Source organism: Ipomoea nil, unplaced genomic scaffold, assembly GCF_001879475.1.
Source record: "Ipomoea nil cultivar Tokyo-kokei standard unplaced genomic scaffold, Asagao_1.1 scaffold1262, whole genome shotgun sequence".
Taxonomy (NCBI): domain Eukaryota; kingdom Viridiplantae; phylum Streptophyta; class Magnoliopsida; order Solanales; family Convolvulaceae; genus Ipomoea; species Ipomoea nil.
The window spans coordinates 1,930,914-1,958,884 of NW_017617690.1; the positions used below are offsets into that span (position 1 = coordinate 1,930,914).

Here is a 27,971-nt window from a genome sequence, read left to right on the forward strand (position 1 = left end):
ATAGTCTTGGTATATATATATATATATATATATATATATATATATATATGTATGTGAAATTGTGTTGAAGCAATATGCACAATTAATAATAGTAAAAATGTGAAAAGGTAGTGTTGGAAGCATATGAAAAAATTCAAACTCTAGCCTACTATAACTTTAAACATGCGCTTAGCCAACTAGGCTAACCCAACTTCTCATAACATTTGTCTATTTCCTAATACTTATACTAAAACTTGTACTATATATACATATATATACATACAAGGGTTGTATAAGGGGTAGGGGTAGGGTGAGTGGGGATAGCTAACCCTACTGCCCCCACTGTAGGTCCGCCCCTGCCGCCGTCCCCCCGCTCTGAGCCAACCGTCGTAAGGGTAATCCTTCTGGGTAAGCATCTCATCATACGCTTTCCTGCAGAATTTCTTTAAATGGCGAAGGAGGCAATAACAGAAGCAAAACATATTCAGCCTCTCGTACTTGAACCGGATCTAGTGAAAGGTTCCATCCCGCCGATTTAACTTCATCCTCCGCTTCAGCGGCTCGTCCACCTTGAGCGTAACCCTAACATGAAAGTAGCTACGCCAGTTCCCTCCGTGTGATTGAAACATATTATGGATGATTTTGATGTATTTTGAACATAGGCAACAATTTTTAACAAATTTTGACAGGAAATACAAAACTGGTTCGGTGTAAAAAAAATAGTTATCAGATCACATATTGTGACTGCATATCCCCTGATCTCCTGATGATGACATCAAAATCTTACACCAAAACAACATATGTAATTGTTCGATAGACTTAACTGAACATAAGAGAACTTCAATTGAAAGAAAGCAGTTTTACAATTCAATAGAGTTAACGATTCAATAAGATGTAAAGTTCACAAAAGACTTGAAACAAAGTGAAACGAAGATATTACATCTAGGCGAAAGAGTTGTATAAGAGCTGACAATGGCATAGAATTTTTACAAAAAATGACAAATACTTTATCGAGGATCGAGAATACTACTTATTGTAATCTCATTTTTAGAATTAGGATGAGAAGTACAAACAATGAAATTGGATTGGCTAGAAACAAATGCAGGTTCTTTGAGTTGTGAAATTGGTGTTGAATGGTCATTGCTCAACATTTGAACTACATCAGACATTATCGGTCTATCCGTTGGAATTGCTTGGACGCATAGAAGTCCAACCTCGATACACCTTATGACCTTGAGAGAGTCACATGATTCCTTTATCGCTAGATCAACAAATTCAAGTGGTTGTTTCTCTTTCCAGTTTTTCCATGCCTAATAAAATAAAAAATAAAATAAATCATAACATCTATTTCTTTGGATAAACATATAATTTATAAATCCAAAGTCATGAAGTTATTAAAAATGCCTACCCATCCTAGGAGAGTGAGAGAAAGTTGAGTCCGAAAAAAATTAGAATTCTTCTGGCCACTAACAATTTCCAATAACAGCACTCCAAAACTGAATACATCTGATTTCTCAGAAAATTGACCATGCAATACATATTCCGGCGGAATGTAACCACTAAGTAAAAAATGAAGATATATTAGCTCTAGAAATATTTGCATAACTAAACATGACATATATTATGTACCTGTAAAGTTATCAATTGACTAATTTGCTAATTTAGAGTGGATTCTAACTAAACTTACTATGTTCCAACCACATGATTTGTTTTCGCCTGAGTTTGGTCAATCTCAAAAATTCTTGCCATTCCGAAATCTGATATTTTAGGTTTCATTGCTTCATCAAGTAAAATATTACTTGCTTTTAAGTCCCGGTGAATGACTTTCAGTCTAGAGTACTTGTGAAGATAAAGAATTCCTTGCGCAACTCCTTCTATTATTTGAATACGTGTATTCCAATCTAAATTATCTTTCTCAATTGCATCTGAGAGAAACATAGAAACTTTGTTAATGAAATTTCAAGGATCCATGAAAATGAAACCTTGAAATTTAATCCATAGAAAAGATAACAAATGTACCAAATAAGAACTTGTCTAGACTTCTCTTGGGCAGGTACTCGTAGATTAATATTTTTTCTTCACCCTCAATGCAGCAACCCAATAGGCGCACAAGATTTGTATGCTGTAGTTTTGCAATTAGTTTCAGTTCATTCATGAACTCCTTCAAACCTTGAGATGATTGCTTGGATAGTCTCTTGATGGCTACCATCCCAAATTCTGATAAAAATCCCTGACGAAAAATAACAAGACTATAAACTCTGATCTTACTCCGATATAATGAAAAATCATTGTGTACATACAAGAATGTGAAACAATTATCATTAAATGGTGACCTTATATACAGGGCCAAAACCACCCTCTCCAAGTTTATTTGCTTCGTCGAAGTTGTTTGTAGCATCAATTATTCTCAGCAAACTAAGCTGTAGCAACTCTATATGATCTTCTCCTAGAAGGGGTGCAGTTGACACAGGAGCCCTTTTAGAAACCCAACCTGGAAATGAACATAATTAAGTTGTGAACCAAAATAACCATTTGATACTTGATAGCTAGGAGTTAGTTAACTGTATACATACCTTTCCTTCCACAGTATTTCCAGGTGAGGATATACACCAAAACAGTAAGAAGAAAGAATGAAGAGACTGAGGTAACTATTATTGCAACAAGACGACGATTGTTTCTGTGAGGTGAATCATAATTTCCACTGCTTCCATCTGCATTATATTAATTAACATTATATCATAAAAGTAATGAAATTAACACCATACCCCACCCCTGCATTTCATAGCAGTCCTCTGAAACGTAACTCAGAAGTAGAATGAAATGACAATAAGCACCGGCCCTATATTACTTACTTAGCTCAGACGCATAAACACGAACATAAAGATCTTGGCCGAAACCTCCAGATGTATTGTGATGTGCCAAATCAACTAAATCGCCAAACCAGGTTATACAATTTACTGCAGAGTAAGAAGTGATATTTGCATACCCAAAAGCGGTGCAGGAGCAGTTCCTAGAACACACCATTTCACAATCCTTAAATGTCATATATCCCAGTGAAGATGAATGGTCAGGCCATTTCATCATCGGCAGCCTCATGAATGTATCATCTTCTCCACATCCCAACGCTATGTTCCTCTCACACCCTCCATCATAGTTGCCCTTATCCCAATCTTTCAGTGATTTTGGTTTAAACCCTTTCAAGCAACTGCAAACTGAGAGCGAATCGTATCTGTCACAGCTTCCAAATGAACCACAGCTTGCATACAATTCACACTCATTGGCTGGCGCCTGAACCGCTATCGACCATTTCTCACTTGGATTTTGCCTTAATAGTAACTGAATATGCCCGTCTGGAGTCAAGATGACCCTTGCTTGAATTGAGGTGTCATCATATCCATAGCTGAAATATTCTTCATCATTTTCTTTACCATAAGAAAAATATCCATATCCTTCTGGGGGAGTGTAAGCACTACTGTAAGTAAACCCTTGTTGTAATAAGGGGATTCTATAATAAGGAAAATCTCCTTTCCAAATGAACATCTGCGGAGATCCTTTAGGATCCACTCCCCACGAGAATTTCCCTGGCCGGGGATCATCACTGCTACTCCAACATCTTATGACGTTCCGTTTTCCGGTTTTCTTGTTTACTTTTAGCCTCATCCCCGCCATTAACGTGTCGCTGTCGCCATCGAAGCTTTCCCAAACGGTGCTCTCACCCTGCTTCACAACAAGATCTCCCGTATCTTGCAGTTGGGCGGCCGTGGATCCGCTGCTGCCGCCTGAGATATTGGTTGACCATATAATAGTTCCTCCGCCGCCGTACAAAAGCTGCAAATTCCCATCATACCCGAGTGTGAAAACGGCTTCAGAATCTTGAGGCAGAGGAGATTCTCTGTTAGCGACCCAGATCACAGTGTTGTTGGTGGTGGTGTACCATATCCCGAGAAAGGAAGAAGAAGAGTTTCCGGGGCGGAAGAATCCTAACGCGAAGTTCCCGCCGGCGGAGACTAAGGTCCGGTTTCGAGTAACCCATTCGCCGGGTCTGAGACTGTCGGAGCTCAATCCAAGATTGCAGAAAAAACACAGAAAGGCGGCTAACAAAACATACGAAATGCAACAAACCCATCCCATTGAGCTTTCCTACGCAACAGCCGCAGCTAGCTGTAAATAGAAAAAAGAGATGATAGGCAAGATGATCCTAGACGCAAGTCTATTGACTATCTGAATTTTCAATGATTCAGGATTTCAGCAGAAGTTGATGTAGATGGTGTTTACTTTCTAGGTGTGTATATTCTGTGGTTCACTGGTTGCATGAATTGAATCATTGGCGCAAAAGGGGAAACGTAACTTCGTGGCAATTAGTAGAATATATCGAATTAAGTGGTCTACCTAAAATTCTATGGTGGTGTACTGTTTGGCATAACTGATTGGTTTAGCGGGGTAGCTGATAGTTGTTTGTGTCGCTGATTTGATCAATTGTTGTATTAGTTGACTATAAGAAAATTATTTTGTAAATTAATTGTTTACTATTAGCTTATTGCTTGTAAAATAATGACATTTAAAAGTATAAATGTATTGTGTTATTTTAAGTTTTAAGTATAGCAAGATGTATAAACTACTCTTATTGATAAACTAGCTTTTCACCTACATTGCACACTGGTTTAATGTCAAATATTTATATTTAAATAAGTAATTCAAAATTTATCAATATAATATTATATAAAAGAAGTTCATTATAGTTGGCATTAAAATTAATATTTAATTTACACTTTTTAAAAAATAAGTATCTAAATACTTATTGCAATTGATATGGTATTAAGTATTAGATACTACTTTTGGTTGAAATTACTTGAAGTTTTATTATTTCGCTTTTGGATAGGTTTGTCATCGTCTTCGTCTTCATATTTCTTGTCCTTTTTTTTTTTTTAGTGCATTCCGTTAATAAATTATAAGTCTATTACAAGTATAATATGCATATATGTTGAGATATTTGATGATATTAATCATCTATATTAATAGTCATGTGTCTCTTGGGTTTTTCATATGTCTCTTGGGTTTCCCATGTGTCTCTTTGTTTTCCATGTGTCTCTTTGTTTTCTCATTTGTATTTATTTTTCATCATCTTGTTAGCACTATATATACAAGTGATTGTATTGAAGTTGACACAAGACACACTATATTAGTTTTTCCTCTTCTTCTTGTTTATTTGTAATATTCTACATGGTATCAGTCGCCAAGGTTTATACCTGCGCATAAACTCATCAATGGCTGACGACGAGCAGCCGCAGGCATTAACAGGGCTGATTAGTGGTACAGAGATTTTTGATGATCAATTGAATGGTAAATTTGATCCACGGTTGTGGATAATTGACATAGGGGCTTCTCGTCACGTTACTGGTGATTCCACTCGAATGACTGATGCAAAAGATATATTTCATTGCCCTGTTGGTTTACCCAACGGAAAAACAGTGGTTGCAACTCGAGAAGGCTCGATTCGATTAACAAACAAAATTGTTCTTTATCATGTCCTTTATGTTCCGTCTTTAAGTTGCAATCTTATTTCTGTTTCTCAGTTAAATGATGCTATGCATAGCAATGTCCACTTTAACTCTTATATGTGTGCTATACAGGACCAATCAGGGGAACTGATTGGAACGGGTGTTAGATGGGATGTACTTTACTACTTCAAGGGAATCGATTCAGTGCAACATCCTACAGTAAATGGTGTGACAAGTTCAGTCAATCTTTGGCATCATCGAATGGGTCATCCATCTGAAAAAGTGGTAAAACTACTTCCGTCTGTTGGCACTGTTGTGGGAAGTTTTAATAAAGCTTGTGAGGTTTGTTTTCGTGCTAAGCAACCTAGAGATAAGTTTCCTTTGAGTAATAACAGAACATCTCGAATATTTGAGAAAATACATTGTGATTTGTGGGGTCCTTGGAAACATCAATCCTCTTGTGGTGCACGCTATTTCTTGACTATAATAGATGATTATTTGCGAGCAGTTTGGATTTATTTGATGATGGATAAAACTGAGGTTTTTTAAATGTTCTTGTGTTTTGTGGCTATGATTGATAGACAATTCTCTCAATCAATCAAAGTCGTTCAGAGTGACAACGGTACTGAATTCAATTGCTTGCGTGATTTTTTTTCTGATACTGGAATTCTATTTCAAACTTCCTGTGTGGGAACTCCTCAACAAAATGGTAGGGTTGAGCGGAAACATAAACATATTCTCAATGTAGCGAGAGCTTTGAGATTCCAAGCCAATTTGCCAATTTATTTTTGGGGAGAATGTGTTCTTGCGGCCACACATCTTATAAATTGGACACCAACACCGTTGCTTGGTAACAAAACTCCTTATGAAATTCTTTTTGGTAGTCCTCCATCTTACAACACAATTCGTGTTTTTGGGTGTCTTTGCTTTGCCCACAATCAAAAAGCAAAAGGAGATAAATTTGCTAGCAAGAGTCGAAAGTGCATCTTTGTGGGATATCCATTTGGGAAAAAGGGTTGGAAGCTGTTTGATCTTGACACCAAAGAATTTTTTGTTTCCCGCGATGTGAAATTTTTTGAGGATGTTTTTCCATTTCCCCTCACAGATACGACTACCAATCCTCATGAAAAATTTGTTCATGAAGATTTTTCTGTAATTGTTGAAGAAGCCGAGCCCAGCTCCACAAACAAGCCAAACCCTCAACTTGAGCCAAGCTCCACACCCGAGCCAACCTCTCAACCAGAGTCAAACTCCATACCCGAATTCAGCTCACAATCTAAACAACACACTAGTACTCTTGCTCCAAATAACCAGGATCCGAATGTTGAGATGGGTCGGGGTATGAGAAATAAAGTTCCTCCAGTGTGGTTGCGCGGCTATGTTATTAATTCTACTGTTGCTAAAAGTCCATCCTCCGTCACACCGTCTCCATAGTCACCCTCAGGTACTCCCTATCCTTTAGCACATTATATAAATTGTGACAATTGTTCTCTACCATACAGAACTTTTCTCGCAGCAATTCTTTCTGAAAAAGAACCAAAATCTTTTAAGGAGGCAATGACACATACCGGTTTAAAAGAATCTATGACAAATGAAATCCGGGCCCTCGGGAGTCATTGGGTGTATCGAATCAAATATAACTCAAATGGGTCGATTGAAAGACTCAAATCAAGATTAGTGGCTCTTGGTAATCATCAGAAAGAAGGCATCGATTACACAGAAACTTTTGTTCCTGTTGCCAAAATGACTACTGTTCGTGCACTTCTTGCCATTGCAGCATCTAAAAATTGAGAACTACATCAGATGGATGTGCACAATGCTTTTCTGCACGGTAATCTAAATGAAGAGGTGTATATGAAGCTTCCCCCGGGCTTTGAGGCATCCGATCCTAAATTAGTATGTCGATTGCGCAAGTCCTTGTATGGATTAAAGCAGGCACTGAGGTGCTGGTTTGCAAAACTTGTTACGGCCTTGAAAGGGTATGGTTTCTTACAATCCTATTCCGACTACTCCTTATTCACCTTTACTCGGAGTGGAATTCAGATAAATGTACTTGTTTATGTCGATGATTTCATCATTTCTGGGAATGATTCTGCTGCTCTTAAGACATTTAAGGCTTATCTCAGCGATTGTTTTCATATGAAAGATCTCGACACTCTAAAGTACTTTCTGGGTATTGAGGTTGCTCGTAGCGCTTCTGGACTATTTTTGTGTCAAAGGAAATATACTCTTGATATTATTTCTGAAGCAGGATTGTTGGGGGCCAAACTGGTTAGTGTTCCTATTGAGCAAAAGCACAAACTCGTCCTAGCTAGTGGCCCAATTTTCTCTAATCCTGCAGCTTATCGGCGTCTAGTTGCAAGACTTATCTACTTAGCCGTAACTCGACCAGCTCTCGCATACTCTGTTCATGTGTTGTCTCAATTCATGCAAGAACCACATGATGAGCACTGGGAGGCAGCTTTGAGAGTTGTCCGTTATTTGAAAGGTACACTAGGTCAAGGGATTCTCCTACGAGCAGATACTGATCTAACGCTACAGGGATGGTGTGATTCAGATTGGGCCGCATGTCTTATTACTCGGCGATCGCTTACGGGTTGGTTGGTTTTTCTTGGCCATTCTCCAATCTCGTGGAAAACAAAGAAACAAACTACTATTTCTCGTTCTTCTGCATAAGCAGAATACATATCCATGGTAGCCGTTACTTGTGAACTCAAATGGTTAAAGTGCTTGTTGTTAAGTCTGGGGGTTCATCATCCCAAAACCATAAAGTTATTTTGTGACAGTCAGTCAACCCTTCATATTGCAAAGAATCTAGTCTTTCATGAACGGACAAAACACATTGAAGTGGATTGTCATTTTGTTCGCGATGCAATTAAAGATAGTTTGATCTTCCCTTCCTAAATTCCTACCAATTCGCAATTAGCTGACATCTTCACAAAGGCTCTTGGGCAAAGGCAATTTTAATTTCTTCTTCGCAAGTTGGGCATTTCAGATCCGCATGCTCCAACTTGAGGGGGGTATCCGCATGCTCCAACTTGAGGGGGGTGTTGAGATATTTGATGATATTAATCATCTATATTATCTTGGGTTTCCCATGTGTCTCTTTGTTTTCTTATTTGTATTTATTTTTATTTTAAGACAAAATATATTAGTTTTTCCTCTTCTTCTTGTTTATTTGTATTATTCTACAATATATTATGTCTTGTAACTAATAAATTACGTACATGTAATTAATATATCATGAACCAAAGTCCAAATGTAAATCATGATAATTTAACTGAACATGAACCATAGAGGCTAGACCTGCCGCTGGTGAGACTCGATCCCTGATCATTCTTTCAACTTTTCACCTTTATGACCAGTTGAGCTGCCCATGCAGGTATCATTATACTGTCATCATACTATATAATAGTTGGCATTTTCATTTGTGATATAATTGTTGTGAAAATAGGACATCACTATAGCCACCCTAGTAAGAATTCCAAATTTGCTTTGAAAAAAATGAGATTAGAAGAAGACTTGTATGCTACGTGTTCAACAAATGCTCCAATTAAGACTAAATTGCCATGAGAATGAAATTCATTAGTAATTGGTACTTCAATGGCCATGAGAATCACATGGCATATTTGTTACATCTTGCTAATTCTTTGCATAACCCCCCAATCCTAAGACACCCATAGCATCTCCGCAAGGGTTGGCCTAGTCCAAATCCCCTTCTTTATCTATTGCTTGTTACTTCTATTGTTCATTACTTGTAATTGATTGCTCCTATGAACTTCTCAAACAAATTTGTTAGAACTAGCTTTTAAATAGTACAATCGACATGTTTCGTGCTTACTCAATTGCTTGCTCCTATGAACTTCGCAAACAAATTTGTTAATTAGAACTAGCTTTTAGACCGCTCCTTGAGAATAATATTCGGCACCTCTGAAAATTTAGTATATGCTCAATAACATGATTTGTCAACAATTTTGATTGGGATGAGACTCGAACCTTTTACTTTTCGTTTGGAAGGACTAGAGCGATGCTGTGAGACCGAAAAATATTTTTCTTCCAAAACTCCTATTTTATCAAATTTCAAAATAAAATTATTTTTATTCCTACAATATTTTCCAAATGGGTGTTAGAATAAAATAGAGTTATTTCCATTTTTGGTCCTAGACTTATAGGGGCGTGGACAGTTTTCATCCTCCATAATAAAAATTACCAATTAATAGCCACACATATTGGTCGTTGGACACTTTTGGTCCTCCGTCTTGAAATCCGTCAGTTGACTGTCTAATTGAAGGGTAAAGTTGTCTTTTTATGTTGTCTTCTTCCCATCCTAGACGGTCAACTTTTCGGCGGCGGTTGACTTGCCAGAAATTGGAAAAATGGCAGATTCATCTAGGATGCTTGCATGAGGCCAGATTGATACTCGATGCATCAAATTGACGATCTATTGAGTGATCAACTGCCAGACTGTATTCTCTTTCCAGAAATCGCGTTTGAGTTGCGAGAGCGAGCAGGCGCGAATCTCCGATCTGAAAACCGAGGTGCGTTCATTAATCAGAAGCGGTTGATTGAAGGTTTTCCAGTGAAATTGGCCATAATGCGTCTCCAATTGGGGGATGTTCAGAGAAATTTGCTCAGACTGGTTGCGATATTCCTCCGATTTGCGATCGTGAGGAGAGGGTCGAATCTAGAGTGGTAGTCAAGTTTACAGAGGTGGAGTAGAATTTGAACGCTGAAATCGAGAGGAAGTTGGCTGTAGTAGGGCGATTTGGGAGAAATCGACCTGCAGTATAATTCCGCTAACATAGCAGCAGTTCAAAATTCCCATTGGATGAAATGTCAAGAAACAAATTGAGCATATGCACTACAAAACTCCAAGGAAAAACATATCCACAGTGAAGGAAAAATGGTTTTAGCCAAAAGAAAAACACAGATCTATACTGCTAGGCACTACCACCAAAACCAACATAAGCACACTTGCACTCAGCTAAACTTGGCCTTCGAAAAGTCCATTTCTGAGTTCTCAGCCATGAATTTCTTCAAGATATCTTGTTTCTGCACTTCGTCACTTGTAGGGAGACCCATGGATTTCTGCCGCTGATCAAACATCATTTTTTCCACTGTTGACCTTGTCTCAGGGTCTAGATCTGATAGTCTGCTGCTTTCTGGTTCTACCTTCTGGGTATCAATTTCAGGCTCACCCTTCACCAAAAATTTCCACTATTCCATTTGATCACTCTTGGTTAGGAGCACGGAGATGGATTTTTGGTCCTCCAGGCTCCAAAAGCAATCATCAACCTTGACAAGCTTGTAGAGTTCAGCATCAATTAGGGCAGAGTTCCGTGCGAGTCTTTGCATTTTGGGGGAAATACAAATTGGATCCCTAAATGCAAACACAATCCTGATTCGATGCTCTTCCGAAGATGATTGCAAAAGAATTTTGGCGAGAAATCAAGCGATGGTGGCTGGAGCAAACATATGGTTCTCGCGGTGGTCTCCAGATTGGCAGAGCTTGTCGGGTGTCCAGGATTGAGTACAGCTTCGTCTAAGATTAGAAGAAGACAACATAAAAAGACAACTTTTCCCTTCAATTAGACGGTCAATTGACAGATTTCAAGACGGATGACCAAAAGTGTCCAACGACCAATAAGTGTGGCTATTAATTGGTAATTTTTATTATGGAGGATGAAAACTGTCCACGCCCATATAAGTCTAGGACCAAAAATGGAAATAACTCGAATAAAATATTTTAAACTCATTATTCCAAAATAATTTTATACAAAATATTCATATATTTATTTATGATTTTAAAAGCCCTATTTTAGGGATATATTTATGTGTCAAAATTTTGACCCAAAATTCAATCTGAGAGGAACCTGTGAATCTGGTAGGTAAATTTATATTCATTAGGTTATATTTTTATCGGAACTTAACCCAACTTTTGATACAAAATTATAGCCCGAGATTTTAACCCGTGAAATTCCCCTTCTACCCCTCCTAGTCGTTCATTTCAGCATCAAATCCCCTAGTGTTTCGTGCACCCTATAAATACAACACTAACTCAGCTTTGCCTCTTCTCCATCTTTCTCCTGAGCTTTCAAGAGACCAACCCAGCCTATAGATTTCATCTTGGCAGTAAGCTTCCTTCACTCTTTCTTCTTCCTTCTTTATTTTCCTTCTCCTAGCTCCTCTCATTGAGGATATGTGTGTATGTCTGTATTGTTTGGTTTGGAGCCTTAGAAAATGGTGGAAGAGAAGACCTACTTTGATGATAGAGATGGAATAATTCTTGAAGTTGAAAAGTTTGAGGTATAACCATGGTTGCAGTAGGTGTTAGGCGCTAGTCGGGCGCCCGGACAGCGCCTAGCGCTTAGGCGGTCTAGGCGGCGCCTAGGCGGAATCTAGGCGGCGCTAGGCGGGCGCCAAAAAAACAGTGGTAGACTTGCAGTTTGACAAATTTAATAAGGTTGTTTTCAACATTTAATCAAATAACACATCCAAATAAATGAATTAATGATAATTCATAAGTCATAACATCAAAACAATGATTTTCAAAAAAAAAAAAAACATGAAATACTCACACTTGACAATTAAAACATTAAAACAATATTAAAAATTAAAAATACTCAAACCAAATATGAAATACTCAAAAAAAACATTAAAACAATATTAATCACACTTGACGTGTTCGTGCCAAAAATATTAAACGTGATTGTTTGCAAACCATTTTCAAAGAAATAAAGCATGATTCATTTTTATCAAGTGTGATTCAAGTATGATTATTAAAATGTGTTGAGAATGATTACATGAGTGTAAGTTATTATTTGATGAGTCCATTGATGGTATGTTATGGCTTAAAGATGTCTTATGAAAGTCTATGATCATGATTTATAAATATTTCATACATTTCAAGTGTACGAGCATTCATTCAAATGTTTGGTCATTTCTACTTTAGTACTCAAATATTTCTAAATCTTTATTAAAATGTCGAAAAGTATCCATTGTTTTAAAAGCATACCCTTATATAAATTATTTCTCCCCTTTTCAAAAGTTTATAGCTATGGTATTGCATGAATACATGATTTACTATATATATATTCTATCAAATGCAACCTATATTTTCATCACCTATCCCTATCCCTATTTTCGAATACTATATCTATATCTTATTTTAAAAAATAAGCATTATGTATGGAAAGTGTTTTAGAATGACATGCTACCCCTATTTATTCACTTGTGAGGAAAAGTATATTTTTGGAGGTCCTGTTGGACCTCATGTTCCTTCGGAAGAAAAATGATGAATGTGGGTCCGGTCGAAAAATCATGGACAGTTAATGTATAAAAAAGCTTGGTCGAAAAATCTGGGCTACTAGGGCTTAAATACTACTCGCTGGGCTTGGAATCCCAGTAGGGGGTGTGCACACTAAAGGTACTGTCATGATTCCAAAGATATATATTTTGTGGGCGAGATGAGATTAGGTCGGTCGATATTTGCTGAGCCCGGATTAGGTTTATTCACGCATGGTGAAGTTCCTACCTCCCCACCATTATGATGATTCAGATGAGATTGATGATAGTTATGATCCATGAGATCATTGATACAAATGTGATTTATGAGAATGATTATGTTACCTCCAGTATTGTTATATTATTAAAGAAAATGATATTTTCTTGAGTGTGAGAGTATCTATATGAATCGATCGATATCTACTTATATTTTTAAAGGTTATCTTACCTTTATTATTCCTTTGCTTATGATTACCATTGAAATGCAATTATTATCTAACCCCTCAGTTTTACTCATGATGGAGATTTAAAGACAGTATTGCATCTATTTCTACTCTTATTGCTTTTCAAGCACTCTACCCTTATTTCATCCTCTTTAAATTGATCTTTGCATAAGTTGTGTTTTGTGAATATTTATTATTTGTCTAAGCATGAGTGTGAGTTGAGTTATATCTTTGTTATATATACTTAGATATGTAAATATGTGGCATTACCTATATCTATACTTGCGTGATCCTCTTTGATCCTATGTGTGTTGATATGTGCAAACATCAAAACTACTATTTTCCAAACCTATATCTATTTTACAGGGTTGAGTGAGTTATACTTAGCATTTTATGCTAATGAGTTACTTTTCCTTGTTTTCGTGATAACCCTTTTCAGGTTTGGTTTGATGCATGACGAGAGCACGATAGAGGCTTTATCTTGATAGTTTTCTTCTTTAGTCTGACCTTAGTTTAGTAATCTTTTGATGTTGGAAATATGTTATTATGATGTGACCCTTTTTTCTTATGTTTATAGACTTGGATAGATATCAATGAAGTTAACCCTTTTAGATTGCTTTGTGTAGTGAATGATTACGAAACTTTAGGTTAATCTTTTGTTGAGTTGTGGGTTGTTTAATGAATAGAAGTTTGGGCCTACCTAAACGTTATTGTTTAATATTCATTAAGTTGGGATCTTAGTAGTTTAGCCTGGTAGTCATTCAAGAATGGGTGGCTACGTCGGTAGCATTTCCCGTTTAGTATTTATTCCGCTGTGTAAGTTTGTAATCTATCTAGGCTCTAGTGTTAGAAAACGGGGGTGTTACAGATGCCAACAAATCACAATGTGCTTAGCAGCCACATGAAATATTTGACTATAACACCAGACATAAACCTATAACAAACAAGTATAATAGCTGACATGGGCATAAAAATTTGTGACAAATCCTTTATCGAGGATCGATAATACTTACTGTAATCTCATTTTTAGAATTATGATGAGAAGTATAAACGATGAAATTGGAACTGCCAGAAACAAATGCGGGTTCTTTAAGTTGTGGAATTGGAATTGGTGTTCCAGGGTCATTGCTCAACATTCGAACTACATCAGACATTGTTGGTCTATCTCTTGGAATTGCTTGGACGCATAGAAGTCCAACCTCGATACATCTTATCACCTTGAGAGAGTCACAAATTCCTTTATAGATATATCAATAAATTCAAGTGGTTTTCCATCTTTCCAGTTTTTCCATGCCTAATACAAACAAAAATAAAAGAAACCATATCATATATTTCTTGTCTATATCTATATATATATATATATATATATATATATATATATATCCAAATCATGAAGTTATTGAAAATTCATACCCATCCTAGGAGGGTGACAGAAAGTTGAGTCTCAAAAAAATTAGAATTCTTTTGGCCACTAACAATTTCCAATAGCAGCACTCCAAAACTGTATATATCTGACTTTTCAGAAAATTGACCATGCAATACATATTCCGGTGGAATATAACCACTAAGCAAAAAGGAAAATATATTAGTTATAGAAATATAAACAAATGATATGATCAAGTTATGAATTGAGTCAAATATTGAACTAGAGTGGTTCCAACTAAACTTACTATGTTCCAACCACATGATTTGTTTTCGCCTGAGTTTGGTCAATCCCAAAAATTCTTGCCATCCCAAAATCTGATATTTTGGGTTTCATTGCTTCATCAAGTAAAATATTGCTTGCTTTTAAGTCCCGGTGAATGACTTTCAATCTAGAGTACTTGTGAAGATAAAGAATTCCTTGAGCAACTCCCTCTATTATTTGAAAGCGTGTGTTCCAATCTAAATTTTCTTTTTCAAATGCATCTGAGAGAAATACAATGACTTCGTTAATGGAATTTTAAATTTGTGATTCAAGCTAAGGCTCCTAGCAAATAAAATCTCCAAATTTAACTAACATAAAAGATAACAAATGTACCAAATAAGAACTTGTCTAGACTTCTCTTGGGCATGTACTCATAGATCAATATTTTTTCTTCTTCCTCAATGCAGCAACCCAACAGGCGCACAAGATTTGTATGTTGTAGTTTTGCAATTAGCTTTAGCTCATTCATGAACTCCTTCAGACCTTGAGATGATTGCTTGGATAGTCTCTTGATGGCTACCATCCCAAATTCTGATAAAAATCCCTGAAGAATAATATCAACACTATAACCTTCTGTTCCAAACTAAACAAAAAAATCATGAAATGGTCACCTTATAAACAGGGCCAAAACCGCCCTCTCTAAGTTTGTTCACTTCATCGAAGTTGTTTGTAGCATCAATTATTCTTCGCAACCTGAGCTGTAACAACTCTATATCATCTTTTCCAAGAAGGGGTGCACTTGACACTGTAGGCCTTCTACAAACCCAACCTGGAAATGAACATAAGTTGAAGTGAACCAAAATGACCTTAAGCTCAATCACTTGATACTTGAGAGGAGTTAACTGCATACCTTTCCTTCCACAGTATTTCCAGGTGAGGATATATACCAAAACAGTCATAAGAAAGAATGCAGAGACTGAGACACCTATTATTGCAACAAGACGACGTTTGTTCTTGTGTGGTGAATGATCATTTCCCTGGCCTGCATTTCATAGTAGTCCTCTGATCTGAAACCCCGAAGTAGAAAGAAAAGACAAATTAAACACCCTAGCTACCTTATATTACTTACTTATTAACTCAGATTCATGAACACGAACATATAGATCTTGGCCAAACCCACCAGCTGCATAGTTATCTGCCAAATCGACCAAGTCGTCAAACCAGTTTATACAATTCACTGCAGAGTTAGAAGTGATATTTGCATACGCAAAAGCGGTGCACGAGCAGTTGTTAGAACACTCCATTTCACATTCCTGAAATGTCATATTTCCCAGAGAAGATGAATGGTCAGGCCATTTCATCCCGGGAAGCCTCATAAATGTATCAGCTTCTCCACACCCCAACGCTATGCTCCTCTCACACCCTCCATCATACTTCCCCTTATCCCAATCTCTCTGTGATCTTGGTTTAAACCCTTCCAAGCAACGGCAAACCGAGTGGTTACAGCTTCCAAATGAACCACAGTGTGCATAAAATTCACAGCCAGTGGCTGGCGCCTCCCACAGTTTCTGCCATTCATCACTTGCTTTTTGCCTCAACAGAAACTGAACACGACCTTCGGGTGTCAATACGAACCTTGATTGAATTGAGGTGTTAGTATATCCATAGCTGAAATATTCTTCGTCATTTTCTGTAGCAAATGAATAAGTTGCATACGCCGGTGCTGGAAGGTAAGTACTGTAAGTAAACCCTTCCTGATACAATTTGCTCCTATAATATGGTTTATCTTCTTTCCAAATCAAAAGCTGGGGAGATCCTTTAGGATCCATTCCCAAGGAGAATTTCCCTGGCCGGGGATCATCACTGCTACTCCAACATCTTATCACGTTCCGTTTTCCAGTTTTCTTGTTTACCTTTAGCCTCATCCCGGGCATTAACGTATCGCTGTCGCCATCGAAGCTTTCCCAAACGGTACTCTCACCCTGCTTCACAACAAGATCTCCCGTATCTTGCAGTTGGGCGGCCATGGATTCTCCGCCGCCGCCTGAGATATTCGTTGACCATATAATATTTCTTCTGCCGCCATCCAAAAGCTGCAAATTCCCATCATACCCGAGTGTGAAAACGGCTTCAGAATCTTGACGCAGCGGAGATTCTCTGTTAGCGACCCAGATCACAGTTTTGTTGATGGAATTGTACCAAATCCCGAGAAAGGAAGAAGAAGAGTTTCCGGGGCGGAAGAATCCTAACGCGAAGTTCCCGCCGGCGGAGACTAAGGTCCGGTTTCGAGTAAGCTGTTCGCCGGGTATGAGACTGTCGGCGCTCAATCCGAGATTGCAGAAAAAACCCAGAAAGGCTAAGAAAACATACGAAATGCAACAAATCCATCCCATACCAATACAATACCGCTAGCAGTTTAGCTTTTATAAGCAACAGCTAGCTATATATACATTGAATTATGGGGTTGATAGTATGGATAGTTTATGTGCTAATTGAGTTTCAGCAGAGCTTGATCTATATGATGTTTACTTTGAAATTTCTAATTGTTTATTCCAATATGGTTAACAGATTGCTTAAACTGAATCATGGGCGCAAAGGGAAAGGAATCTTCCCTTCCGAATTTCAGTTCGACCTATACCCGCAAGACTCAAGATTCTCTCCAGGAAGATGCCAAATGTCAATTTTTTTATTTGCACCCTACGCGTAGAGGGACGGCAAATTAATGTAATGGAAAATACTACATTCACTTATATTTCTTACTCGCAATTTTTAATCCCTCTCACAAATTGGCTCTGTTTGGCAAACCTAACTGAAAAGCTATAAGCTAAGAGCTGATAGCTGAAAAGGAGCTGAAAGCTGAAAAGCTATAAGTTCGGAGCTGAAAATTGAAGAGCTGTTAAGCTAGCTGTTATGATTGAAAGTGTTTGGTAAAATTAACTTTTTGATAAGCTGATAAATGTAAAAAGACTAAAAAGTACATCTTCATAAAATTTAAATTAGTTTGTTTACATATTAAAATTTAACATTTTGTCTTCCAAAAAAAGTAAACACTTTTTAAAATAAAACTATTAGCATGATCATGATCTAGCATCCCATAATGAAGTAGCAATATTGTTGCGAATCTCCTTCATCTCCATAGAGGTGTGACTTAAATTTTCGTTGATGGAGATATTACTACTTGAATCTTGAAGTTCATCAGGCAGTATGTAATCTGGATGCTGCTCAAGTACATTAAATATCATGTCATCTTGTGAATTCTCAGAATATAATTATGTAGTGCAAATGTGGCCATAATAACATCAATTTGGGTCTCCTCACTAAACTGCGACATTTTAGCAAGTATCTTCCCTCTCTTATTTTGGGAACATTACCAAACAGAGCTTATAGCTTATTAGTAGCTTAAAATAAGCTATAAGCTCCTAGCTTAGCGTTGCCAAACAGAGCCATTCTTGATGTAGACATATTACTTGGACCCACATGATAAAAATAGCGGATCTTTATTTGTCATGTCATGAAGTAAAAGTGAGGGAGTAAAATTTGGGATTACATGTAGTAGAACTCTAATGTTATGTACATTTTAATAATGTATTTTTAGTAGAGTTCTACTACATAGACTCCCAAAATTCTACACCCTTATTTGTACTTCTTGAGGTGGCAAACTAAGATTGATTATTTTCATCATGTGGGACCACAGAAAAATGTCTACGTCAAGAGCATGTGAGAGGGAGTACAAGTTGGGAGTTAAAGGTGAGAGTATACCAAGTATTTTTCTTTTCAGTATATTAAAAATTTACTTTTTATTCATGGTTTATAGAAATGTGTGGACGATGCATGGTCAAAGTAATAATGATTGTTGGTAAATTATTGTGTGGACCATGGTTCACATAGTGCTGTGTGGACTATAACAAAAAAGTACATTATTCGTGTATTCGATGTACATTACACAAAATAATGAACTTTCAGTACTCAAATAATGTATTTTTTCTGAATATAATGTACATTTTAATATACTAAAAGTACATTATTTGCATATTAAATGTATATTATTTGATAATATAGTTCACATAGTTGTGTGGACCATGATCCACACAATAATGATTGATTTAAATTTACTTCATAAAAATATAGTTACACCTCCACAGCCCCCTTAACAATAGATTGATTTAAAATGTTTTTAAAGTAGACTTGTGGATATTGTTAAGTAATACTATGGATTTTTATGAAATGTCATGCACTAGACTTAAGGTTTGTCAAAAAGTAGAGTTGTGATTTTTTCAATTAGACATTTTTGAGTTTTGCAGTAGACTTATGAATAGGTAGCAGTGTTTGATCCATTATGATATGAATAGATTAAGGATTATTTATGCTATCAATGAATGTATGATCAGTGTATATGATTTTTTTTTTTAAAGATGTAGAACCTTTGTATTGTTCTATTATCAAGAAGAAAAAAAATGAGAATTTTTGAGTGGTTAATAATATAATTTAAAGAGCAAATACCAATTTTAGTCCCACGAGTATTAGCAAAATGACGGTTTTAGTCCACATGTTTAATTCCTACCAATTTTAATCAACGACTATTGTTTTTGTACCAATTTTAATCCACGACTATTATTTTAGTACCAAAATTCATCACGTTGGTGACTCATCTATTTAAAACATCCCGAAATCTAAAAATTTTAAGGGCGTTTTTATCTTTTTCAACTTAATATTCCAATTTGAGCATAAATAAATGAATTTAAGCCCAAAGATTGATCCCAATTCGTAGTTCTCCTCCTCATCCTACATTAATTTGAGAAGGAAAACTGCGAATTGGGATAGATATTAGGGCTTAAATCCCTTTATTCATGCTCAAATATGAATCCTAATTTGAAAAGCACGAAACTACCCTTAATAATTTCATTTCCGGCATGTCTTAAACGAAGGGGTGACCGACGTGATGAATTTTGGCTCTAAAACAATAATTGTGGATGAAAATTGGTACTAAAACAATAGTCGTGGATGAAAATTGGTAGGAATTAAACATGTGGACCAAAACTGTCATTTTGCTAATACTCGTGGGACCAAAATTGGTATTTGCTCTAATTTAAATCATTTTAAACATATTTATTGACGTAGGACGGACAAAAAATGATCATCCACAATAATGTTAGGACCAATGAGGTTGTTTTGAAAAATATTACTAAAAGTGGAATGACACACATAAATATAAAATCAAAAAATAAAAATAAATTAACACTTAGAATTAAATAGACCGAAATGTCCTTTTATTTAACGTCATTTTAACGGTTTTGTGGATGGAGGACTAAAAATGATTAAACTATAATAATACTACCAAAAGCGATGTTTTTAAAAATAATAACTAAAAGTAGACTAACACAGTAACACCTATAAATCTATGAAAAAAATGGAATTAACTATTTTATTACTAAGACTATGTAGTCTAATGGTACCCGGGTTGGACTTTCATATTAGTTGTGTTTCAGTAGGTTGAGAAAGTATGTGAACAGATACTACATTGTAATAGAGTCAATAGCATTAAAAAAAAACTATTTTATTTTTTTTTATGGTAATTAACTATTTTATTTATTATTCTAATCTCTACATTTTTTACTCCATTTTTTTTAATGAAAATACTAATCAAGGAAGTATACATAACTATAATATATTAATATTTAATTTTAAGAATATATTTTTTTATATTCTATTTCTTATTTCAAATAGATTGTTGTTTTGGTTGCATCCTAGAAAACTGTTTTGATATGTTTAGTTCATTTTTTAAAAATGAATTGAATTGTATAATTAAGCATTTTAATTATTTTGTTTAGATATAACAACATTTATCATAACAATTTTCAGTATACTGAACAAATAACTAATAAAATAATATAATATCAAAATAACTAATCAAGGTATTGCAACTACAAGTAAGAAAAACCAAAATAACCAAGTGATCATCCCATCCTACGTCTTACAATCCAAAATAAGATATCAAAATAACAAACTAGCAATCTAACATGATGAAGGTCTTACAATCCAAGATAAAGTCATAAAATCCAACATAACCAACTTCAAAGTCATACACAATATTCTAACTCAAAGAAGAAATAAAGCTCTCAATCCATTTCCGATCCTCTTCAAGCTTGTACTCTTCACCTTAAAAATTCTAGCTTGAACTTCATTTGTCATTAGAAATTCAAATGTTTTACACAAGTCATCCTTATGATAGTCAGCACCTATTGTCATCAATAGTTGATACAATTCACTTTCATCAATGTCACTGGTACTCAATGACTTAATGGTTGTTGCAATGTTACGAAGTTGTTGTGTCATTTCATCCATTTCAAGTCAAGTGAATTTTTCTTTTGCCCGAATTTTTTATACGAAGTAGCAGTTGATGCAGATGTTTTTCGCTTAGTTTCTTCATCATTTGGGTCATGCAAGTTTTGAAAAGATATGTAATCCACTCTTTGGTACCTTCTAAATCAATATCTGCAAAAGATTTTGCAAACCTACCATGACACAATCTCTCCCAACAACAATATACATCTCATAATAATACTCAATTTTTCTGTTCAATAAAGTTTCAAACTTGATAGTTGCTGAATTAAAAAAAAATACATTAAAATTATGCAATAGTGAAAAAATAAAATTTAACACTAGTAATAGCATAAATGGAACCGAGATAGAGGTCTCATCGCTGAGAAGCGGGATAGATGTGGCACTCGACCGAGCAAGATCGTACAGGTAGGGCCGCGATAACTCAACAAGACAAAACCTCAAACAGACCGGCCGTGAGTTTTTTTTTTGTTTTTTTTTTTTTTAGATGACTAGCAAGAGGTCTCATTGCTGAGAAGCGGGATAGATGTGACACTCGACTGGGAAAGACCGTGCAGGTAGGGCCAAGATAATTTCAACCGGACAAAACCTCACACGGACATGCCAAGGTTTTTTTTTTTTTTTTTTTTTTTTTTTTTTTTTTTTTTGACCAGCAAGCGGTCTGATCGTTGAGAAGCGGGATAGATATGTTCATCGCTGTGAAGTGGGATAGATGCAATACTGGATTGGACAAGATCGTGCAGGTAGAGCTGGGATAACTCAACCGGACAAAACCTCAAACGGACCGACTGAGAGTTTTTTATTTTTTTAATTTTTTTTTTGTGCCATCAACCGGGCTAAACTGTAACACCCTTTTTTTCTAAACATTAGAGCCTAGATTTAAGCAGTCTAAAAAGACAAAAGCAAAGGAAATAAAGATAACCTAGGATATGTATATAAATCCCAAATCATAATACTAAAGAGAGTGTCACTGCCACAGTTACCCACCCTCGAGTAACTGCACAGGCTAAGTCTACAACCAAAAGAGAGTCTCAGCTCAAAACATCAATAACAAGGGGTATACAAACCCCGGTGTCTACGCACCAACCAAAACATGTAGTCTAGCTACATCAGTATCTACTTCAAATCACCAAAAGATAAGGAGGAATGACTAAGGCTAGCATCTACTAAACCCTAGAGCTACACACTACTACTATCAATGCGCGCTCTCATCAAGCATCAAGTCCACCTGAAAGGGGTTATAAAAACACATAGGAAAATAAACTCGTTAGCATAAAAATGCTAAGTATAATGCCACTCAACCCTGTAACATAACTATAGATATAGATTTTTGGAAAACGGTTCATATTCAAGTACAACGGGTATACACATAGGCAATAAGGCAAACCAACGATAAACCCTAAGTAAGGATACTATATATATAAGCAGGTATACTCATCAACATATGCAGTATCAACATACTTCCAAGATAGATAATACGCAAGAGATTCAAGTATCAAGTAAGAACATGTTATCATACTAGTACTCTCAAAAAATATAACATACTTTACTTCTCATATATGATGAATGTCTAAAACTAATGCTTTTTCCTTGCACATTTTAGTATTTTTACTTGTTAATCATTATATTATTGAGCCAATTTGGTAACTTATGGAATGATTGTTTGTGCTTAGGTGACTTGACAAGAAAATGATGTTTTGAGCCAAACATTGAGTTATTTGAACAAGATTTCAAGTCATCATAGCATGAGGATATTTTTGTGAGGAAAAATGAAGAAAAGAAGATTGAACAACACTCTTTCATGTTTCAAATATTTGTGCCTTAGTGGTCTTGATGATATAGGCAATTCAATGCAAAGGCAAAGCAAAAGATAGTAAGGTGGCATTTCTCTCCCAGATTGGCGCTGTCTCCGTATTTTGACTATATCTCGGTCTAGGAGTGTCCAAATCAAGTGATTTTTATATCATTGGAAAGCTAACTTCAAGGGATACAACTTTGATGAAGACAATAAATGCTAATTCAAAGGTTTTGGGAGTGAAAAATAGCCTAGAAGTCAGAGCAGGTGCACAGATTTCGTCCGTGGCAACCAGGCAGTATACACTGCCTGGTGGCCACGGGTGTGGCCACTGGGCAGTATACACTGCATTTCTGACCACGGGTGAAGCCACACCTGTGGCCAGCCTCTGCAACCCAAACCAGACCCATTTTTGCCCTTTAAAAGAGGATTTTTTCACCCCAAAAACACACTTTTCATTCCCCTTTCATTTCTCTAGTTAGGGTTAGTTTAGAATAGCTTAGATTAGTGTAGATTTGTGTTTCCTTTCCATTTCCAAGCTCAAGAACATTGCAAATCTTGGATTTCAAGACTTCAATAGAGAAGTTTTCTTATTCATCTCTTCTCTTTACTTTTCATCTATGCTTTCAATTTCTCTTTTAATATTGTGTATCTATTGTTATATTATGAGTAGCTAAGTGTTTTGGGACTAGGATTTGGTTTGATTTATTGCTATTGATGCCTATTTGAGTTGTATTACATAAAGGGGATTATTTGGGTGATCTAGGGTTGTTGTGTGAAATGGGTTTGTTGAGAAATTTGTGTATGATTGTTGGATCTCAATTATATGCTTGATTTGAAGTGTGTTTGTTGCTACGAGAGTAGAGCTTGTACACTAGCCACACATTCACACACTTAATACCCAATACGAGAGTATTTTGGGTGTTAAGGGGAATCTTTGCCTTGTGTTCTTGTTTGGGCATCCTTGGGTTGAATTGTCACGAGAGTGGAGTTCAATATGAAGTTGCAAGTCCAAATAGCTACGAGAGTGGTAGACACTTTTGTGCATCTCACTTACCCTATGCCTTGATTTAATTCCCTAATCCTTAGTACAATATTTGGCATCTTAGCTTGAATCAATCAAATCCCGGTCCTTTGTTTTACTTGTTCTATTTGTTATTAGCTTGTTCGTATCAAACCATCTCCTTATCGATAGGTCTAGCTTCTAAAAGAATTGTTCTAGCTTGTGCTTAACTCCACTTTGCATCAATTCCTAACATTACAAGAGTCATCTCCAGTGGAACGATATCTAAACTCTATACTGTGATTTGATACTTGATGGATGCGTGAAAATCGTCCTCATCAATATACTCATCACAAGGCATATACTAAGCAACACTGGAAATCCATTCAATAGATCCAATAGTATATATAACTATATAAATATATATATATATATATATATATATATATATATATATATATATATATACTCATACTCTCATTAATAATAATAATAATACTTTTCTGCGGAGGACCTCTATCATATCTCATGATTCTCTTTTCTCTTCTTTCTTTCAAATCTGGGTCTGTGAGGCACGTACTCCGCCGCAGCGAAGTCCTAGCGAACGGTGCTTCCCACACAACCGCCACATCCGTACCTACGGAACCTCAAACTCGTGGGGAGGTAGAAACTTCACGAATCATGAACAGACCTATCCGGGCTAGCAAACATGGGTCGCCCTAATACTCATCTTGCCCACAGAATCGATACTCGTAGTTCTAAATCTCTGTGGAATCAGGTATCGTACTTTCAGTGTGCACACCCCCTTAATGGGATTCGAAGCCCAGCGGGTAGTATCGAACGTAGCAACTCGGGATTTTTCTACCAAGTTACTTCTAAAAGCGGTCATCTCTGACCGTACCATCCGAAAGGACATAGTCCAACCAGGAGCCTCCAAAATAATGGTTTTCCTCACTTCATATAGATAGCATATATATATCTCATATAACTTCTCTTTTCATGATGACAATCTAGATGATATGCAAGCCTTTCAAAATAATATAAATATAGGTTTTTTGAAATACATATACGGATTTTGCAAATAACCTAAGTCAATAATATAGACCATCTAAAGTATGCAAAAGCTTTTAATGTGAAAACATATGTTTTATGTACCAAAGTTTATGAAATAGCCAATCATGCAAATGAAACCATATATTCATGCTAATCTCAATACTCATGAACTAGATGATGCAACTAGAGCATTTAATCAACTCATCTCATAACTCAAGTCCAAAACATGGTACTGAACTTTCATGCTCAACGACACTTAATAAACACTTAGGAAAAATCATTAATCATGCTTGGTTTAAAAAAGTGTATTTTATTCACAAATCACATAGGCACATTTCATACTAACGTGTCGTTACGAGCCCGAGTCTCCGAGCCTCACGGGCCCACGATTCTCGGTCCGAAACAACAAAGTGGGTCGAGCCTCAAGGGCCTAGCCCTCTCAAGAATGACTTGGCCGGGCTAGTTGGCGGAGCCTGAGGAGCCCCGCCAAGTCACGGCCCTGAGTGGCGGATCCCCTCGTGGTCCGCCACTCGGGTCCGCAGGGTGACGGGGCTTACTGAGGGATCCCTCTGGGGTCCGTTGGTAAGCTCCACACGGCCGAAAAAAATAAAGAGGCAGTGAGCTCGGGAAATTTGCATTAGATGAACAAAATCCCACTTCTAGTTTCCAAAACACCTCCAACACTTCCCCAAACAATTATGAACAACAAGATATCAACACAAGCTTATAATAAACACATAAAACTGCATTCTTCAACATTTCTAAGCATCAAAACACCAACAACACATCTATATCATCAATAACAACACAATATCAAAATAATAGGTTTTGGGAGGCCATGGTTTATACCTTGAGCTTGCTAAACCCTAGTAGGAATCCCTCATCTTCTTCAACCAAGGTTTCCACCTTGACCTCCTATTTTCTCAACAAGAACAGTACACATAGAAAATACATCACACATACATACAGAAACATATACTATATTCTAAAAGGGATGTGCTAAAAGGAAATGGAAGAGGAGAATACTTGAAGAAAAGATGATGGAAAATGAAATGAAGGATAAAAAATAGATATTTGCTTACAAAGTTTCTTCTTCTTCTTCTTCTTAGAAATCTCCTAAAGCTTGGAGAGATAAGAGACAAATAGGAGGGATTGAGTTCAAGGCAATGGAATAGTGAAGGTTATATAGGTAGGGCTCAAAACCCTAGACAAGGGAGCTGAATTTTTCGGCCAATGGGGGGTTGGTTAAAAGGGTCATTTCGCGATTAAAAATCTTGGGCTATAATTTTGATTCAAAAGTTGGGTCAAGTTAGGATAAAAATAGATTTCTAAATTACTAGGAACAAAATGGGTTCATTCACAAGAATATTCTTAGGCCAAAACATTTGAATCAGTCTCACAGGTTCCACTCAGATTGACTTTTTGGGTCAAAACTTGGTACATATATATACTCAATAGATAGGAGTTTTTAAAATATATTAATATTTGGTGTTGAACTATTTGAAATAGAGGATTTAAAAATATTTAATTTATACACTCATTTGAAAGATTATCGTAGGAGTAAAAATAATTTATTTGGGATTCTTATAAAATAAAATTTGAGAAAATATATTTTGGGTTGTCACATAAACCATTACAGGTAGGACAGGGAATGCTCGAGAGGTCAAAGCCTTCACAAGTAGATTTGAGAGTAGTCACTCGTTTAAAATCAATTTCAATGTCGACGGACGAACATGATCAAACTGTCGGCCGCACAAATTTTCTACAAGTAGTCGATCGGCTGACTACTTGTAACACCTCGTATTACGGCCTTCAATCCCGGATTAATTATTTAATTAATTTCGTTAATAATAATTAAAAAGGATTTAATTTGGTTAGGATTCCCTTTAATTAATTAATGTGGTCCATCATGGATTGTGGACCCTTGCCTAAACTAGAGTCTTAAGCCTATTAGGAATAAAGAGAGTAAACCCTTTACTAGTCAGATTCAAATTAGGAATCCTAGGCCTATATAGGCCTTTACTACTCAGATTCTAATTAGGGATCCTAGGGCTATAGACCTATTAGGAATATAATGTAGGTCTTTACTATTCAGACTCTGATTAGGATTCCTAACTCTATAAAGCAATTAGAACCCTTACCACCCATAGTTATATTACACAAAATTATTCCCAGGAGATTCCCCTACCATCAAGCCTAGGGAGATCAAATAGATGGAAATCTTAGAGAAGAACCTTAATAGCCAAGGGAGGATTAATTAAGGCTAAGAAGTAACTCATGTCTCAACAAAATCTATTTTCCTTGCTATAAACTTCTTCTTTGGCTCCTTAGATATGCAATTCTATGCTTGTGTCTTGATAAGGCTTTTGTGATGGTTATGAGATGATCTTGATGTTGATGAGATGATCTTGATGTTTATGTGATCTCTATAATCTTGATGTTTATGAGGTGATCTTGATATTTATGTGTTGATATTGAAAATCTTGATGTTCTTGATTTTAATATAAACTAGAACCCTAGGATTAAATCGTAGACTTCGTATCGTGATATTCCTGGTATATTTGGGCGGGATTTTGCATGTTTGGGTATTGAGTATTGATTATGTTTAGAAGTCGTGTTAGGATGTATTTAATGTGATTCTTGATTTTAATCCATTCCTTGATTACGTGGTGTCGTCGTTGGTGTTTAAATGTGTCTGGACATGGTTTCGGGTTCCAAGAAAGATCCCGGGACCGAATTATTACATAAGAGTCAGTGGGGGCAGGGGTACCCGCCACCTACCCGCTGCCCCAATAGGCCGCCCGGCAGCGGGCAGGCGACTGCCCGCCGGGCACCCGCTGCCTTGTGTTGCGCCGCCGGCAAGCAGCTGGCGGGTGGTGACCCGCTGGAAATTCCAATGTGGAATATGGTGGTTTTCCCCGTTTGATGTTTCCCCGTGTTCCGTGGTGTC

At 36.5% G+C, this 27,971-nt stretch overlaps 2 protein-coding genes, 1 long non-coding RNA gene and 1 pseudogene across 3 annotated transcripts; 1 reads left to right on the plus strand and 3 right to left on the minus strand.

Annotated features, from left to right (window-relative positions):
- Positions 1-837: 837 nt before the first annotated feature.
- Positions 838-4,374, minus strand: LOC109184527 (G-type lectin S-receptor-like serine/threonine-protein kinase At4g27290). The gene is made up of 7 exons (XM_019334539.1): positions 2,832-4,374; positions 2,553-2,690; positions 2,313-2,470; positions 1,999-2,209; positions 1,667-1,904; positions 1,388-1,538; positions 838-1,289 (listed from the first exon to the last, which is right to left on the minus strand). Exons 1-7 carry the CDS (start codon positions 4,108-4,110, stop codon positions 987-989), a joined length of 2,478 nt encoding a protein of 825 aa, XP_019190084.1. The 5' UTR covers positions 4,111-4,374; the 3' UTR covers positions 838-986.
- Positions 4,375-14,187: 9,813 nt separating this feature from the next.
- LOC109184526 overlaps positions 14,188-27,971 on the minus strand; it is a 28,136-nt pseudogene continuing 14,352 nt past the window's right edge.
- Positions 16,215-26,426, plus strand: LOC109184531. The gene is made up of 3 exons (XR_002054806.1): positions 16,215-16,330; positions 26,185-26,195; positions 26,416-26,426. It is a non-coding gene; the product is annotated as an uncharacterized LOC109184531 (long non-coding RNA).
- On the minus strand, positions 16,325-17,253 carry LOC109184529 (G-type lectin S-receptor-like serine/threonine-protein kinase At2g19130). Its single transcript, XM_019334542.1, has 2 exons — positions 16,743-17,253; positions 16,325-16,552 (listed from the first exon to the last, which is right to left on the minus strand). Exons 1-2 carry the CDS (start codon positions 17,222-17,224, stop codon positions 16,456-16,458), a joined length of 579 nt encoding a protein of 192 aa, XP_019190087.1. The 5' UTR covers positions 17,225-17,253; the 3' UTR covers positions 16,325-16,455.